The sequence below is a fragment of the Eurosta solidaginis genome, chromosome 5 (genome assembly GCF_040869045.1).
Source record: "Eurosta solidaginis isolate ZX-2024a chromosome 5, ASM4086904v1, whole genome shotgun sequence".
NCBI classification, from domain to species: domain Eukaryota; kingdom Metazoa; phylum Arthropoda; class Insecta; order Diptera; family Tephritidae; genus Eurosta; species Eurosta solidaginis.
In genome coordinates, this window is record NC_090323.1 from 215,512,000 (window position 1) to 215,532,050 (window position 20,051).

The 20,051-nt window shown below is 33.8% G+C and overlaps 1 protein-coding gene across 24 annotated transcripts in view; it reads right to left on the reverse strand.

Moving 5' to 3' along the window:
* Positions 1-20,051, reverse strand: part of Rdl (Resistant to dieldrin) — a 210,632-nt gene that overhangs the window by 81,653 nt on the left and 108,928 nt on the right. For 6 of the 24 annotated variants that reach the window (XM_067788171.1, XM_067788168.1, XM_067788164.1 and 3 more), the window contains one exon: positions 16,161-16,228. The exons of the other annotated variants lie outside the window; for them this stretch is intronic. In XM_067788171.1, coding sequence (XP_067644272.1) covers positions 16,161-16,228 — 68 coding nt within the window. The remainder of the gene's footprint in view (positions 1-16,160; positions 16,229-20,051) is intronic. 24 annotated transcript variants of the gene reach the window in all.

Here is a 20,051-nt window from a genome sequence, read left to right on the forward strand (position 1 = left end):
ACCAATAACTCAACCTTAATTCCAAAGCAGTTAGTATTATATTTCAAATACAACCGTGATAAAATATAAATACGATTTGTTGTTTTTTCATTTTAAAATTTTCATATAACAGTCCTGACTAAAACTTTTCTACAAAACAATTTATGCGATGTTTTTTCTGAAGCATGGAACAAGTATTTCCTTTTATATACTTCGTTTCAATTGTGAGATTTGGTCTTCTGGGAAAAACTAACCCCTACTCCGAAATTAATCGGAATTACCCTTACCAGTGAGATCACTTTTCTGAACATTTTAAATAACTAACCTGCCTTAATTATCAAGTTTAAATTCTGAAATCACGTCTCCATGCTGAAATCACTAACATGAATTCACTTACAAAGAGAAATAAAGCCAAATAATGTTATTGCCATTGGTCACCATATAATAAGCATATTTATACATTAGCCATAAATCACTCTAAAAAGGTTTTTATGTTCAACACTGCGTATTCGTAACTTTTTTATACACTAATACTAATTTCACACATATTTAATACAAGCATAATTTTGTTTAATGTTATGTATATTAAAGAAATATTGATATTATAAAAAATGTATGCTTTGTATAGTTTTGCCATACAATCAGGGCTTTAATGAAGAAAACTTTACTAATTGTTTCATTTACCATTTGTGTGAAATTGGTATAACGCTTTTATTCATAAAACAATTTCAAAATGACATTTCCATAACATTTTTAATTAAAAGAGCTTCATAGACTTATGCCTTTTCTCTAGTTTTATGACTGAGTGCAGTATTCTGTATGCTAAAGCAATGATGATGTAAAAAGTATATTGCAATGAAATTTTAAAAGTAAAACCATGATCATTTGCTCAACTTAAACTGCGGAGGTTTCAAAAAGATATATCATAATGATGATTGAATTGAAATTAACTAATTGGAATGCATTTAAGAAATATAGAATGCGATTAGCAATTATCTGATCATCATTTCGCACAAAATTTATGAATTTAGTGCTATTTTTTTTTTTTTCTTAACCGATTACTACAAATTGAATAATGTAAGTAACTAGATAACTAAATAAGTTAACAGATATCAGCTTCTAACAAAAATTTGTTTCAAATATATACTTAGTTGCAATATTATATGAGGGTATCTACAGCATAATGATATGTACATGTTTTACCATTCACGAATTATAAATTACTCATTATACACGGTAAAGTGAATTTAAATCCGTAAATAAATGTATGATGAAATTGATTTGGTTTCCACTCGAGTTCCTCGCAATAACAAGCGAAGAAGCTAATAGATTCAAATAAAATTTTACATTTCTGTTTTTTTTTTCAATAACCAGCTAAATTAAGCAAAACTTAAAATTAAAAAAAATTGTATATACATACATAGCGGTGTATGCTTCTAATTTTTTTTTTGTAACAAAATTATAGCCTTAACTTAAATAAATTCACAATATGCAAAAACAATTATTACAATACCTACATACATACGTATATACTTATGAAACGCGTGAAAACTTATTATTTTTACATTGCAGTTTTCTACTTGTGTCAAAGGAATTTCAATTCATACATACAACGTGTGCTATGTTGCATATTTGAAAAAAATCCTTTTTTGTTCGTTTGTGTATTTGTGCGCGTTGTGTATTTATTTAGTTTTGTGTATTTACCTCAACAAAACTATTAAATACAAACAATTTTTGTTTATACATATATACACATGTACAGTTAATTTGCTTTCACGGAAAATTCCAGCAAAAATCGTGCGATTTATTTCTAAAGGAAGTGGTCAGTGACTAATCTCTTTTGTTTACATTGGGGCATAATTGATCCCCTCTAGTCTCTTTTGGATACATTTGGGATTAGTCAGTTTGAAATCTATATAACCAGTTTTAAGAAACATTAAAACACAAACTGGGTAAAATAAAAATATTAAGTGGAATTGGAAGATTTTTTTAAGAAAAATGCAGACTAATATATCGATCCTAAAATACTAGACATATATGTTCCATTATGGTAGTTTTTTTTTTTTTTTCATTCTTCTTTAATAAAAATATGAAAAACAATTAAAAACAGAGCTTATTAACCCCTACACACTTATAGCACTTTTGGTTTTTGTTTTTGCCTTGAAAAATAGGCACAAATACAAATCCACATATTGAATATAAAAAAAAATTTCACAGCATATAGGAGCCCTTTCACAAACAGTTCGATTCATATGAAAGTGCCTGAATTTCGTATGAAAGTGCAAAGAAAAAGCACCTTCATATGAAGCCAAAGAACTTCAGTATGAATATAAAAAAAATTTCACAGCACTCTAAAATGATTTCACAAAGAAACATTCGATTCATATGAAAGTGCCTGAATTTCATATGAAAGTGCAAAGAAAAAGCACTTCCATATGAATTCAAAGCACTTCAGTATGGTATTAAAATTTACACTAACAAATTGACAACAAAAAATTTTTCAAAAATATTGTAACACTGCGAACCATTTGAATGCACAATTTATTCATTAATGGGACCATCAAAATTCTTTTAACATTTAATATAAAAATTTTTTTTTTGCAATTTAAAAAAATTTCAGTGTACATATAATTTTGTATATGTATTGTGACTTGCACATTAATATAAAAATTTTTAAATAGTCCTGATTAAAACTATTGTATTAGAGCTTAAAAAATTATAAAAGCGGTAAGGAACGAAGTGAACGAATGAAAGAAAGGCTTGCCAGACTATACCCAGAGACGAAAAAGGCAATATTTCTTTGGAACAATAACCGTAAGTGTATAAATGAGAGTAGAAAAAGGATCTGTTCGACAGCACCCGTTGTGATATACCGTTCGATACTACCCGTTCATGCATAAACAGATGCAAACGTTCTCTCAATAAACCATTCTATTGAAAATAGGGTTGAATGAATAATAAAATGGCAAACAGTTTTCTCGAAAATTTGTTTTTTGGCGATAATATTGCAATTTGCATGCGAATGTAATTTGTACACTTATGCATTAATATGAGTGCATGGGTATCTCTATTTCGATTTGATGAATATGTTTTATGCTTACTGGCGAATATGGCAAAGGAACTGGTACGATGAAGAATGCCGCTTTGCCACCGAAATAAAGGACGCTGCCTTACATTAAGACGAATGCAATGATAAGAGTGCTAAACGTTGCCGCGAGTTTAAAAGAGATGTGCGACGCCTTCACAGTACGTAAAAGCAATAGCTTGCAGCCACTAGGTCTGCCATACAAATATGGCGGCGAAGACTTGGTAAAGCGCATGCGTAAGTTCCTTTGCAAAATATGATTGAAGAAGTGCATGTCCGACGATTAGAATTAAAGTGTCCAACTAACGCTTTCAGCTAATCAGCTTTCTTAGTATAGCTTATAAGGTTGTATAAAGCATATTGTGCGAAAGGTTAAAGCCCACCATGAATCGGAAGGGGACTCAGAATTTACCCGCGGCAGGTATTCTGTCGTAAAAGGCGAATAAAATAGCAAATTGAGGTATCTGTCGTAAAAGGCGTGTAAAATAACAAATTGATTCCAGGGGTTGTGTAGCGCAACCCTTCAAGGGGTTGCCAGCGCAATATATAGCTTCTCCAACCCAATTGCTAACCTCACATACCCGTGGCGAATTCTATTTCTTTAACGGCCGAAGCTCTGGCGACGCCAAGTTCCTTATGATTCTAGGAGGTGGGAGGGCGTGATGGCCTAGAAAGTTTCATGTGGTTATACCAAATCATTTCCGAGATGGTAGGGCTAGCACCTTAATGGTACTTGTTAGCGGAACGTACCGGATCTGCATCCGGCAAAGGACCATCAATATCGATAAAACTCCCCAAGGCCTTCTGGGAGTATCCTTATCGCTACAACAAACAATGTGGTTTCCACGCAAAATTATACGGCTGTGCACAATGACGATAAGCAGTACCATTCAGTTCAGTCAGATTTGGGAAGGACCTCTCCGAGCCCTTCGAAACTAAACAATGTTTCTAACAGAGTGAGCCCTCTTTTTGCGATTTCTATAATTTTATTCTGGAGAAAATTATGCCAGATGATGCTCCGGCTAAGAAAGTATTTTTCTCGGAACCCACCTATGGAAGCAAAAGATGAGAGCGGGCACTACTCCGCTGGAAGGACCAGATGAAAAAACGTTTTAAGTTTCCTTGTTGGAAGGTCATAACCGCTTAAACGGTTAAGCGCTAATTAAGTTATTATGTAGGAAGAAGGAGTTACGAGCCTGCTTTTGTTGAAAAGCAATTTTTATAACTTGAAGTTAAGCTGGTCCTGAAAGCTTCTCAAATACAGCTCGTTCATCATGAATGAAATCGTCTATTGGAAATATGTATATGTAAAAATGGTTGAACCTAGGGAATAAAAGTGTTAGCGGCGTTGATTTCACATTGTAATTTAAAAGATGGTTGGTTTCCTGTGGGGTTTGATTGGGTTGATGCTGAATAAGTATTCAAATCGTAGTTGGGCAAGAGTAACGCACATCTTTCCTGTGGTACTTACTTCTTTCAATTGCGATTAAAGGGTATTTGTTTTTCAGAAAAGGGTTCAGCGGCAATTCTTAACATAGTAACTAGTTTGACAACTTTTTGTGGACGTCTTTGAGAGCCTTTTTGAGCTTCTTCCCTTCATACGGCTGACCTTTTGTGTGCCGAATTTCTGTCTTACGGATATAATTTCTTAAGTTCCTGGCAGCCATGGCCGATCCATTCCGTTGTCTATTGTGATGCCCATGTCTCTGTATATTTAGCAACAACTGTTTTTTTTTATCTCCTTTATGGGGAGTATTCTCGCCTTACTGTATAAATGATTTTCTGGGTCAAAATTGTTACGGGATATCTTCTTATGTCTTCAGAACATCAATTACACAGTTAGGTGCTATCATATTACCGATTTAAATCATTATGAAACAAACGAAACAAATTTTAAATTTTTGAGACTCAAGCTTAAATTTCATCCCGACGCCAATTAATTATGCCCAATCGGGACCAAAATTTATGTGTGATAATTTCGTCGATTTCAAGGAGTTGCGATGGAATAATTCAGTTGTTTGTGTTATAAGGACCACACAAACGTGCATGTTAAGTATTTAAAGCCAAACTATACAGACATAAGTGCACAGTTCAAATATTTGTTTGCTTTTATTCTTGACCTTCTCTAGCAAAGGTATTACTAGTTTGAATGCGTTTGGCTTGGACAATTTTGTATTCATGCGTGCTCGTTGTTTTGCACAACTTGCAGCGTAGAAAATTTAAGTTTAAAATAAATAATTTTTCATAATTTGCAAATTACAAAAATTGGTATGCAAGTGCAGTAAAACATTATGTCCAACAATTAGCATCGGTTAGTTTCAGGAGCACATAAATTTTAGGAAGACTATAGAAACAATTAGTTTTCTTAAGTTGAAGAAAGCAGAGCAAATTAGTATTTTGGAATTAAGGCTGTGTGCGAGATTGCCTAAATTGCTACCTAAATACACAAAAAACCCAAATCACTGGAAACTGTCGGCAAGGCAGTGCAAAGGAAAAATTTAGAATTTTTTTTGAGTATATTTTCCAACCTAAATTGAAAAGTCAAGTTTTAAAAATAACCCAAATTTTGAATTTTTCTTCAATTTTGTTTTTCACATTTAAATTTTCTATGAAATGCGCATCTGCATAAAAATATAGTAGGCCTATAGCCAAGGCCGCGATGGTTAGTGATGTGGTCGATCGATTGGTGAATACGGTGCCAATTAGTTGAGTTTTTACAGTAAAACCAAATCGCCACACGATGATGGCAAGGAATGTGGATCAAAGTCTGCACAAATTTTTCAGAAATGGTCACTTACTGGACAAAAGTGTGCAAATAGTGGCATTCCTAAGGTTAGCCGCTTCATTTTACCTTAGATAGAGGCAGATCCCCTCAAGATGTGATCCAATACGGTTGGCGAATAAGGCCCTACAAGTTGAATCAGATTCGGTTTCATGTATTGCTATCTTGGAAACTCATACTATGAACCCTTCTTAGTCCATGCCCATTTAAAGCATGCGTATCTGCAGATTGTAAATACATTAGAAGTTTCAAAGTACAATTTGTTGTAATAATTAATAGCGTTTTCTCTTCTGTAAAAATTGTTACCCTCAAGTTGCTCTCTTAAATTCTAACTTTTGATCTAGTCACCTGCTGCGATGCAAAATGGCTCTTCTTCGTAGTAAATGAGCCCCTCTTTCTTATTCGGTGGAAAATATTTTGTGAAGAAAACAAACAAACTCACAAGAGGGCTGGGAAAAACCAAGAGGGCGACACTATTTTCAGAAAATATAACGCCATAAGATTGTCAAATGTACTCTCACAGTTTTGACAGCTTTTTACCTAAATTGTAGCAGTGCTGGAAATTTCCATTGGAATATTAGTTTAGGTACCTAAAATTTAAGCGAAGTCGTACCCAGCCTTAAGCTAAATTGGTACCTAAATATATAAAAAAAAACATAAATTACTAGACCCTGTCGGTAAGGCAGCGAAAACGAAAAAGTTTGGAATTTTTTTGAGCAAAAGTTTCAAACTAAATTGAAAAGTCAAATTTTTAATTTTATCAAAATTTCTTTGAAATAATCATTATTATTATTATTATTATTATTATTATTATTATTATTATTATTACTATTATTCTTATTATTATTATTATTGTTATTATTATTATTATTATTATTATTATTATTATTATTATTGTTATTATTATTATTATTAGCCAATAATGCGATGATTAGCGCTATGAACGGTGTGACAATCATTTGGTGAAGGTTGGTTTTTGCTTTGATACCAAATCACAAATGGCGACTGCGTGGATCAAAATTTGCGCAAAGTTTTAGAAGCCGGTTACTTATCGTTTAAAAATCCGTTATAAGTAGAATGCCTTATTTGGTCCATTTCACTTTAATCCTTATTGGCGGACACCCCTATGTGCTCCATGCCGCTAAAAGACCCTACAAAATGGAGCCGATTTATTGTCTTGTATTTCTATCTAGGGAACTTTTTCAGGACTCATTTTTATTGAAGGTATACATATCTGCAAATTATAAACACAAAATTTTCATATTGCAATTTTTTGTAAATTTTTTCAACATTTTGATTGTCAACTAACTCGCACAGTTTTGACAGTTTCTTACCTAAATTTTAGCAGTGCTGGAAAGTTCCAAACACTCAGCCTAAATTTCCGTTACTCGTGTGAACTCTTTACTAACAGTAAAACGCAAATTATTTTGAATAAATAATTAGTGCAGAAATATTGATTAAAAAAACAAAAGCTGACTCATAATTAAGCTGGGTAGGAGCTCGCCAAAATTTTAGATACCTAAACTAATATTACACAGGAAATTTCCGGCACTGCTATAATTTAGGGAAAAGTCTGTCAAAACTGTGCGAGTTTGTTTGACAGTCTAGATTGCATGTTTTTAGTGGATGTTCACTCACAATTTTACTTAATAGTTTTTAAGTAAACATCATGGTATATTCCATATACTAATTACTCGTACTATCCTTAGTACAAATATCTATTTGAATATATTAGTTACTAAGCAATACTGTAATTAGAACTAAGAAAAGAGAGAAAAGAAGAAAGATAATAATATCATTGAATCTTAATCCACAGCCAGCCACAGTCATCGTTTTCTTATTGAGCTCCTCGAAGCAACTTAACATCGTTGTCGATATTTTGCATTAGCTACTAAAACTGTTGTTGCCTAAACAAGGGAAATTAAAAAATATCAAAATTTGGGATATTTTCTCATGTCTTGATAACAGAATTGGCCTCTGACGAACGAAGAAATACATCTTTACATAACAATATGTGGCAGCTCAGCTAATAAGACTTTTATGTGCGGGCGTGTTAGAATATAATATTACGAAGAAGAACCCTTGTTATCACCTCATGTTGTCTGTTCTAGAGCGTGACAGGTATATCATCAATAACTAATTTTTTGTCACTGAGTCTACTCGGATGACCAATGTATGTTTATTGTATTCCATATATGTTCCACAAGTATCTATGAATTGTCATGCTAACGTCAGCGGAGCCATTTAGTTTTATTGCCATAGTATTCTACAAAAAATCGGAATACAAACCAATCACCTGCCATTACCCACGCTTCTTGAGAGGAATATTTTATGCCCATACATCCATTAATTATAAAAATAAATTCCCAATATTTTTTTTTTGTTTTTAAAATTTGACATCTGAATTTAGATCGAAAAGTGTGCTGAAAAAAAGTCAAAATGTTTTTCTTTGAACTACTTTACCGTCACTTTCCAGTGATTTAGGTTTTTTCTCATTTTAGGTAGCAATTTTGGGCATACTCGCACCCAGCCTTAGAATTAAAACTCAATTTAAAATAAAATCAAACCGAGAATGAAGTGATTAAAATATCAAGAACTAAATTTGGAAAGAGCTCGTCAGACTTTTTTCTAATAAACGGAAATTATCCTTCCCCACCTTAAAAGCATGAATAGTGGGTGAGGAATATAATGTTTCCATCATTTCTGGTTCAATGTTTTTGCCAACCAATTGTGACGTCAATCCCGATTTTCAGAATCCCGACAACATACACTTTTCAGAAATCCCTATAAAATAAAATCCAGACATAACAAATTCCCGACCTAGCGAAGACAGTATAATATTCCACCTTCGCTAAATTGCTACCACACACAATCCAGACAAATATACTAAAGTTTCGTGTCGGGATTTTAAGTGCTCGGGATTTGCCCCTTTTGGGGCTATCAATTGTAGGGACATAGACATGTTAGGATTATGAATTGTAGGAATTTGATCATGTCGTGTGTTTCGGGACTTTGTATTTCGGGAAGTTGTAAGTTGGGATTATATCTATTATACACCCCGCTTATGCCAATATGTATGAATATGATAGAAAAAAAGTAATTAATACTTTCATATAAATACGCCAAGCTGATTATGATATTTTAAAGAAAAATCAAATTTGTTAAAAACCAACTTATACAATTTTAGTGTTATATACACATAATACACGCACATACACCAACACGGAAAACATTTAATATATGAAATTTTTATGAAACTAATAAACACAAATACTGAAAACTTAAAAGAACATATCATGGGAGTTTTTTTGTTTGTTCCAATAAATGTTAAAGTATGACTGTTTGTACCTTAGTATATTAATATGAACCACGTTAGAGTGAAATGAAAAAAATTTAGTTTTCGGTGAGGACACACGTCAAATACGCGATGATAAAAAATTACGAATTATAAAAAATCCCGGTCGGCGATAATTAATTTATATGTCTCAAGGATTGCAAAACTAGAAAAGTAAGATTTGAAGGATTGTTCCAACAGAGGATTATTATTAGGAAAAGTAATAGATTTTTTAATATTGGAAAATAAATCCGAAATACCAAGTTTCGAAAGCGCTAATTCAACCCAAGATTGGTTCTACATTAATGCAGGAAAAGAGTTTTAAATATCTTGGTTGCAGAGGTGGAACAATTAAGCTCAGCTTTCTTAGCAGGAAAGTACAAAAGATCAAACTATTTCGTAATTTGAGGATGAAAATGATTCCAAACATATCTCTTTGGCTAGCTAGGGTAGAAATATTTATAAGATTCAGACAAAGAGCATTAGAATGCAGATAGTGCAAGAACCACCCTTAAATATATCTAAAGGGAAATGGTAAGAACTATTTTTAGACTGACGTGATCCGATCTTTCCGAACCTGATAACTCAGCTTCCGAATTACATAATGTTCTCGAAATATCGGTCAAACCAATGAGAGCTTTTTTTGAATAGGGGCCGCTTAGCTCTTTTAGCATCGCTTATTGAAAGCTAAAATTAGAGGTAGCAGATCACCAATTTTATACTGAAGCTCTAAGACGGCCGACGTGTTGTAACTTACTCCGTCTATCACATCAACGGTCCTCCAAGGTCACGCCAACCATTTTTTTTTTTTGTTTTTGCTTTCGGTATCTATTCATTCATTTCATAACAAACCGATGGGTAGTCGATAAAAAATCGATAATTTTCCGATAAAACACAGGATTTTAAGAGTCTGATTAGAAATCGACAGCAATTCTATAAATTTTCGATAGATAACGCTAATAACAAATTGGTAACATTTCGGTAATAAACCGATAACTTTCCCATAACAAATCGACAGAATTTGTTAATACTCCGCTAAAAAATCTATAACTTTTAGATAAAGTTTTGATAACAGATCGATAAATGTTCAATACTAAATCGTGAACTATTCCGTAACAAATATATAACCCATCGATAGCCATTATTATAACAAGTAAATTTATGATACTTCGATACCAAATCGATTAATTGTACATTTCTTATAACACACCGAATAATTCGTCGATAAAAATGTATATCACGCCCATAACACAAAGATAATAACCCAAAGAATAATTGAGAACATACCATTACAACTTCGATAACAAACTGATAGCACGCCGTTCGGTTTTGTTTGTGGCTTTAGCGTGAACTCATAGTTTTTACATTATATCGCTTTCTGTTTGCCTTCACTTTCCTTTTTGACCCTTTCCTTTCTTTTCTCTTCATTATCTTACCTTTACTTTACTTTACTCTCCTTGCTTTAAAATGCTGCCATTTTTAATCAACTATACCATGTACATTGTTCACACGTAATGCTACAATGAACTGACTACATTTACGCTTACATACAATCCATTTTTCACCTATATAGCATATCAATAGCACATACTACGCCCGCACCTACATTTTATACTACACCTACGCCTACACTTATGTTCTGGTCTTGTCCAAACCGTAGTTAAAGACATTTGCACATCAAAAGCAGAATCGTGCCGAGATGGCTACCTTGATGAACATCCGGAAAAAACTCACTAGCATCGGATAGCGTATTTTAAACATTATAACGTGAGTCCTATGAAGATATGATCATATCCAGCGGGTGAAACTCGCCTGAAAGCCAACAAGAGTTTCATTTAATGATATGTTGGTAAACATAAACATATATATAAAACAAAGATTTGCGCTTAACGCACGTTCCCTACTCCTATGTTCCAAAATTGGCTATACCTGTAGGTGAGAGCTTATTCTGTGTGAATAATGAGTTGATTTTTTATCGAAAAAATATCCATTTGCTATCGAAAAAATATCGGTTTCGAAAACAAATCAATATTTTTTCTATAGCGAATTTGTTTTTTTTTTTTTTTTGATTCAAAAACCACAACTTTGCGATAACAAATCGGTTTTTTTCGATAGTATTTATGATCCGTCACAAGTCGATAATATGGCAATGGCATCATATTCATATATAAGTTTTTCCGTACTCTGCGCATCTACTTCAAAAAATTGCCGAAATAATACCAAAAGTTTCTTAAATTAATTTAAAAGTTATCTCGAAATGGCCAAGAATATTCGATAACGATCGCAAGATAATCCTGAACTAATCCCGAAATAGTTCCAAAATGTGCTCAAGCGCCTTCCCACAATCATCTCGAAATAGTACCTAAAAAATACCGAAAAAATTCTAGATAATTCCGAAATAATCTTAAAATAGCCCTGGAATTATCCCAACTTTACTACAAAGGAATCTCGAAATCAACCGAAAATTATTTCCGAACACTCCATAAATGATTTGAAATAGGTTCTCGATATATACAATTGCAACCTATGATAGTGTTTCTAGTTTAAATTTTTGTTTAATAACAGTGAGTTGCAGACCATGATAATAAATTAATGTTAGTTTAATGTTAGTTTAAAATATCAGAGCAGATGAGAAAATAACAGTTTTCGAAAAATCTTAAGCAATAAATCACACTACACAACGACAGTGATAGTGAGAAGATATTTGAAAATAAAAATCAATCGATGAGAATGACTGCAAAAAATATAGAAATTAACATATCTCACTGGGAAAGCCCTTTTTAGCTTTTGGATATAGATTATTAACCGTTATAAACCGAATGACTTTTTCTGAGTACCCGTTAAATACAACCTCTGGGTATTAGACTCATATGGCCGTGCTTGTATTCATTCTTATGTGTATGTGTTCGTATTGTGATAGACAATTTCAAATGCGTAGATATGTATTCATGTATGTGAGATCTCTAAAATAAAATACGGGTGTGATATTGAAAATGAGTAAAATGCATGTGATAGATGAGTAATGATTTTGTGTATGCTGGGTATGTGTTAAATGTGATCGCTAGATATTAAATTTATAGGCGTGAGTGAGCTAGTTATATATGATAAGACAATTATGTATCTATGAGTTGTAATTTTATTAAAAAGAATTGAAAAAATTAAATGACATGAGTTTTTGACTGAGACAATTTACTTTGGTAAAAAACCAAAAATAATTTTTATGCTTCAGTTTTGTCCAAAAAATATGTATATATATACATATATATTTTTTTTAACAAATAAAGCTTGAACATGCCAATATAAGTAATTTTTAATATTCAATTAAGTAACAAATGGATTAGAATGCAATACGAAAATTCAATCATAAAAACTTAAAGTACATAGATATTTTAAAACTGTATGTTTCTGTTATATGTGAGGATGTATTACGTTTATCTATAGCAAAAGAATGGGAAAAGTGGGCCGGTATTGAATTCATAGATTAGATAGCGGAAGAGGAAAAGAAATAGCTTGTTATCTCATTTTTATAAAGCTAAGAGTAACAGCATAGAAGAAATATATATATATATGTATATATAATACATATATATATATATATTAAGATGAGATATACATATATATGTGTAGTTCAAGAATATTTTTATTATGAGGCAACAACAAATGTTATGCTTTTACTGCAAAATTTCTCAAAAAAAAAAAAAAAATGTTAGTTCTCATATTACAAAAAATGCGTCATAGTTTACGTCATACAACCTGATTCAAAAATACACAGCGAGTACGTGTCTTAAATGGTTTGTTAGCAATAACATTTTAGTGAATAATAATGTCTTAAATCTTTTTAAATGTTGTATTCCTTTATTAAAATTGGCGCTTGCTTAATGCAGCACACACACAAATAAATATAAATAGTTATTAATTGTTTTTACATATACAAATATACATCGATCAAGTGAAAATTCAAACAAAGCTGCCAAATTATAAGAAATAAAAAATTGTTTTTCAAATTTAATTAATTTATGCATCAGTGTACAGAGCAAAGTTTAGCAGCACTGCTGTGAAATTAACTTAAATAAAAGTGAAATTTTTAGAATGAAAGAGTGTATGACATAAAAACAAAAAACCAAAATTTGAGCAAAGGAAAATGGAAACAAAAAGTAATAACAAATATAACTAAATGTGTATATTGTGAAGTGTTGAGCTGATGGTTATAATAAAACTTAAAGAAGAAAGCAGACCCGTTCAGCTTATCGCCTGCACATCTTATTGTTATTTCATACTGACTAAATTTTTGGGCTCGAATTGCCGTATGGGCAATCTGTTTAAATAGTTACGAAGTTACTTTGGTACCGCTTATCTTGAATTATTCAATTCAGCGCAGTTTATAGCTTCCGCAGCCCAATTTTCAGTCTCACCCACCCATTACGAATTCTACTTCTTTAGCAGGCAAGATTGTGGATTCCTCATAGAACTACGGGGTGTGGTGTGGCACTGTCTAGTCAATCTAATGTGGTCATATTAAACCGATCCCGAGTTGGCCGCCCTAATACCTTAAGGCTGCTTGTTACCGGAATGTAAATGACAATTTCCGGTAAAGGGCCATCGACATAGATAGCACTCCCCAGTACCTTCGAGAAGTGTATTTATAGCTACAACAACAATAACGACTTAGAATTACTCTGATACCGTTATATAATAATAGTTCAGAATGGCGTTTTAACATATTGGTAGCATTTCGAAATCAATTTATGGTTGTTTCAAAATTTTTCCCGTACACCTTTTTCGTGACTTTGAGAGAAATTTCTTGATCTTTCTTTGACAACTTTTGGACATAGTTTGTTGAGAATTCATGGCACGGAATGATTTTTAATGGCGGTTACTGTTTTAAGTACAATATTTTTACAAGCCCTTATATTTTTAAAAACAACTCGTTTTTGTAGCCGGTTATATGTTTGAAACTTGTTACTTTTCAGTAATCGGCTACTTTTTTTGATCCGGTTGCTTTTTTTGAACTGGTTACGTTTTAGGAAGCGGTAACCTTTTTGGAACCGGTAAAAATTTTGAAATCGGTAACTTTTCTTGTAGCCAGCCACTTTTTTACATCGTTTAGATTTTTTTTTTTTTTTTTGTTTATTTTTAGAACAGGCTAGTTAGTTAGATTTATTGTATCTTGAAAGTTTTTTAGCTTTTTAAACTTACTTTTTGAATCCTACTTCAAAAGGCGACTAACTTATTAGAACCTACTTTGCCTTTGAAGCCGATTACTGGGTTTGAATAACGCTCTTCCTTGGAAACGATAACATTTATTGAAGAAGAGAATTTTTTTAGGCATCGACGTTTGATTATTTTTACTTCCTTAGAACACGTTACTTTCTAAGTACCCGTTTATATTTAAGATTTGGTTTCTCTTAAAGTACCGCTCACTATTTAAGAAACGGTTATATTTTGGATGCCGTAAATTCTCTAGAAATTATTACATTCTTTGAAACAGTAATTTTCTTGGATCGCTTACATTTCTTGAACCGCACTTTTTTCAAGAACCGTCTACTTTTTAATACAGATTATTTTTCTAGAACCGGCTACTATTTTAGAGCTGGTCATTTTTCTTAAACCGAATCCTTTTTTGGAATCGGTAATTTAAATAATATTGGATAACTTTCTTGAATCTATCTTTTTAGAACAGATCATTTATCTAGAACCGGCTCTTGTTTAGAACTGTTCATGTGTCTAGAACAGGTAAATTTTTAGGGCCGATTTCTTTTTTTTAGACCTCGCCATTTGTCATGAACCGGTTATGTTTAACGAACCGGTACAACCGGTTACTTTTCTGGAACTGTTAATTTATCCAGAACCGGTTACTTTTTTAAAACTGGTTATTTGTCTAAAACTCGCTATTGTTTTAAAACCTGTAATTTTTCTAGAACCGGTAGATATTTATAACTTATTATTTTTTCAGAACTGGTCATTTATCAAAAACCGGCTACTTTTTAGAACTGGTAATTTTTATACATCCAGTTACTTTTTTGGAACCTCTGGTTTCTCTAGAAGCAGATGTTTTTATAGAGCCATTCATTTTTCAAGAAGCGGTTACTTTTTCAACACCTTTTTTTTTTTTACTACAACTAAGTTTCCATATTACTAATGAACCTCACCTTTTACTTTGGGAAGCGGTATCTTTTTAAAAACCATACCCTTTTTAGAATTGTTTTTTAGGCGGAAACTGTTACTATTCCCTGCGGAGTACGTCGAGATATATTATTCACTCACAAGAAATATACATAGCAGACTCAAGTAGTTAGCGGTTTCGGGAGTACTAGCCCCCAACACTGGCAAGGCAACCACGCAAGCCTGCCCGAATCACAAAGTAGGATAACATAGGGGCTACTAAATAAGTGAAGTAAAGAAATCTTTAGGATCACTGCCACAATCATGCCGCTCGGCCTGCATGCTAAGAGAATGTGGATCCCTTTCAACGGTATTTTCACAATTTGTGGCAAGGAAAGCAGTAAAAAAACAATCGCGCATTATCTGTGTGGATACTCAATCCTAGCTCACACTATATTTATAGCCATGGGCAGTTATACACTAACGGCACTTTAAGAATAAGCTTAATGCTCTGGAAAAGATATCAGCAGGATAATTTTACGCAAGAATTGGTATGAACGGAACACTGATTAGGCTTAATAAACGGCATAGTATAGACAAAGCTTGCTTCAGACGTTGATTCTAGAAATATGTAAAGTAAAATTCAAAGAAATAAGCGAAATAAATTAAACAAACGAAGGTCTGAATAAATTCAAAAAATTATAAATAGACTTAAATTTATATTTTTTAAATACAAGTAAAAAAAAAATTGTAGCTATTGTTTTGTTATTGTTTTGTTTATTTGTTTGCTTTTAATAACAATTTTACTTTGTTAGTTTGTCGGCGTGTATGATGTTTGTAAGTATGTACGAGTATTTAGTTTATTTAGCGATATGTACCATGAGAACTTCCGAAACCGAACTGATACTGAGCACATACATTGTGACGCCAACCTCCACAGGGGGACCTGGAACATACACACACACATTTTGTTGTAATTGCAACTTACATAATAATAAAATGTTTATTTTTGATTACCAACTTTTTGGTTTTAGGTTTTACATAAATACAATACATAGTGGTTGTGAAAAAAAAAAATATTATTGGAAGAGAGTTTTTGCATTCTTCTTTGCTTTTATTTTTATTTTGTGTTTCTGTGGCAATAAATTGGATTACAAACATAGTAATACTATTGCTGAGGGATTAGTAGGGTTAACTATAAGTAACAGTATTGAAAAATATACATACGAAACAAGTTGGAATTTTATTTTTAATTTTTTTTTTTTTTTATTTATGCTTATGGGTTTCGAAGCGGCGCGTTTACATGACAATACAATTAAATATCCCAAATATTAAATAAAAATATAATACATTTTTTTAGCATTTTGGTGGTGAATGCGGCACGCTAATTGTTTCATAACAACTTTCAAAATTTTTAACATCCATATAGGTGCTCGTTAGATATTTTTTGCAATAAATTTTCAACTAGCTCGATCCCCTTAACGCATTTCCAAATAAGCTCACAACTCTAATGAGAGAAATATAAAAACTCTACTCGTAATAGAAATTTCGTGTTTAACCTGTGGAAAGTACCATGGACCAAAAGGATATATCTGTTTGCATCTGTATGCTCTGCTACTTCGCCGTTTCTGAACACTAACAGAGCATAGAGCAGAGCCGTAGCATAAATAATTTAAAGCATTTCGTAAGCTCCCCTACGATCTATGTCAGGTTATAGAGCGTAGCAAAAAAATAACGTAGCTCATACCAAAGCATAAGAAATGATATTTTTTTACTACGAATCTGCTCCATGTTCTGCTCATGTTTGGAGCTGGAGCAACCACTGTGTTATATGACCTTAATCGAAAAATTTCAAATTAACTATCAAAACTCACCTTTTCAGATATGTAGCTAAGGAAGTAAACTTCCGCACATAAATGACCGGTGCAAAAAAAAAGAAACTGGTTTCAAAAGAAGTTGCCGTTATCAACACGGGTAACTGGTTCTAAAATTTATGTATATATGGTTCCGGAAAAATGTTTTTCTCTTGAAAAAGTTACCAGTTTTATTTCCAAGAAAATATAACCGGTTTCAAAAAAACAGCCTAATCCCGGGTACAAGGGTTTTCGGTTCCGTAAACGTAACAAAAGAATGGTAAGTTGTTTCTAATTATTCATAAATGTATATCCCAACTGATTTCTTTGGTGTAATCTTAGGTAGTTGCTTTCGATGTGTAAACATCTTATCTCACGGTATGGGGGAGTCCAGAATGGCAAGCAAAACAAAAAGAGGATAGGAAAGGATATAAAATGCAAGGAAAGTAAAGGAAGCAGAAAGAATAAAAAAAGGTAAATAAATGGGGAAGAGAGCAGGAAGTTATCATTGGGATATCGGTTTGTTATCGAAAATTTTTAAATTAATTATCAAAAATGTATGATTTATTTATCGATAATTTATCGACATATTATAAAAGACTTTTGATTTGCTACAGCAAGATTAGCGTTTTGCTATCGAATTCTGACCAAAGTGTTACCGATTTTATACCGAAGTGTTCTTTATCAAAAAGTAGAGATTTTTTTATCGAAGGTTTTACATTTGTTATAGTTTAACCTATTCATTTGTTAAAGCAATTTTGCCGATTTGCTATCGAAAAGTTGTATATATGCTATCAAAAAGTTATCGATTTGTTACGCGGACGAATACCAATTCATTATTGGTATGTTATAGATTTCTTTATGACAACTCATCGGTTTGCTATAAAACAGACACAGAAGTTCAATGAAAAATCTATGACTCAATTTTACCAAGTCAATAACAAACCCATAAGAAACGAATTAGTCCCTCCTTCCTGCAGGTAAAAAGCATAGCTAATTCCCCAGGCGAGCATCCGTCTCGTAAGAGGAAACCCACCCATTTCCAGTGAATTCCAGCGCAATTTATAGCTTCTCCAATCAAATTTTCAATCTCACTACTTACTTACTTACTTACTTAATTGGCGCTTAACCGTCTAAACGGTTATGGCCGTCCAACAAGGCGCGCCAGTCGCTCCTTCGCTCCGCCAACCGGCGCCAATTGGTCACACCAAGGGAGTTTAAATCGTTTTCCACCTGGTCCTTCCAACGGAGTGGGGGCCGCCCTCTACCTCTGCTTCCATAGGCGGGTTCCGATAGAAACACTTTCTTGGCCGGAGCATCATCTTTCATTCGCATAACATGGCCTAGCCAGCGCAGCCGCTGCGTTTTAATTCGCTGGACTATGTTGATGTCTGCGTATAGCTCGTACAGCTCATCATTAAATCTTCTTCGGTACTCGCCATCGCCAACGCGTAGAGGTCCATAAATCTTTCGAAGAACTTTTCTCTCGAACACTCCCAAAGCCGCTTCATCTGCTGTTGTCATGGTCCATGCTTCTGCCCCATATAGCAGGACGGGTACGATAAGTGACTTGTAGAGTATGATTTTCGTTCGCCGAGAGAGGACTTTACTTTTCAATTGCCTACCTAGTCCAAAGTAGCATTTATTGGCAAGATTGATTCTTCGCTGGATTTCAGTGCTGATGTTGTTGCTAATGTTGATGCTGGTTCCCAAATAAACGAAGTCTTTTACTATTTCGAAATTATGGCTGCCAACAGTAGCGTGGTTGCCAAGGCGCATATGCGCTGACTCTTTGCTCGATGACAGCAGGTACTTCGTTTTGTCCTCATTCACCATCAAACCCATCTTTACCGCTTCTTTTTCCAGCTTGGAGTAAGCAGAACTAACAGCGCGGGTGTTTAGGCCGATGATATCAATGTCATCAGCATATGCCAGTAATTGCACGCTTTTATAGTATATTGTTCCAGTGCGGTTAAGTTCTGCAGCTAGTATAATTTTCTCCAGCATCAAATTAAAGAAATCGCACGATAGGGGGTCACCCTGTCTGAAACCTCGTTTAGTTTCGAACGGCTCGGAGAGGTCCTTCCCAATTCTGACTGAGCTGATGGTGTTGCTCAACGTCATTTTGCACAGCCGTATAAGTTTTGCGGGGAAACCAAATTCAGACATAGCGGCATATAGGCAGCTCCTTTTCGTGCTGTCGAAGGCGGCTTTAAAGTCGACGAAGAGGTGATGTGTGTCGATTCTCTTTTCACGGGTTTTTTCCAAGATTTGGCGCATTGTGAAAATCTGGTCGATGGTAGATTTACCAGGTCTGAAGCCGCACTGATAAGGTCCAATCAGCCGGTTCACGGTGGGCTTCAATCTTTCGCACAATACACTTGAAAGGACCTTATATGCGATAGTAAGAAGGCTGATTCCACGATAGTTGGTGCATTTTGCAGTATCCCCCTTCTTGTGGACTGGGCAAAGAACACTTAGATTCCAACCGTCGGGCATGCTTTCGTCCGCCCATATTTTGCTAAGAAGCTGCTGCATGCGCCTTACCAACTCCTCGCCGCCGAACTTGAATAGCTCCGCAGGCAATCCATCAGCGCCCACGGCCTTGTTGTTTTTCAATCTGGTTATTGCTATTCTAACTTCGTCATAATCGGGCGGGGGGACATATATTCCATCATCATCGATTGCGGGATCGGGTTCTTCATCTCTGCGCGGTGAATTGCTGCCTCCATTTAGGAGAGCAGAGAAGTGTTCCCTCCATAATCTAAGCACTCTCTGGACATCAGTTACAAGGTCGCCGTTTTCATTCCTACAGGAGTTTGCCCCGGTCTTAAAACCTTCCGTCTGTCGCCGTATTTTTTGGTAGAATTTTCGGGCGTTATTCCTGGTGGCTAGCAGCTCAAGCTCCTCGCACTC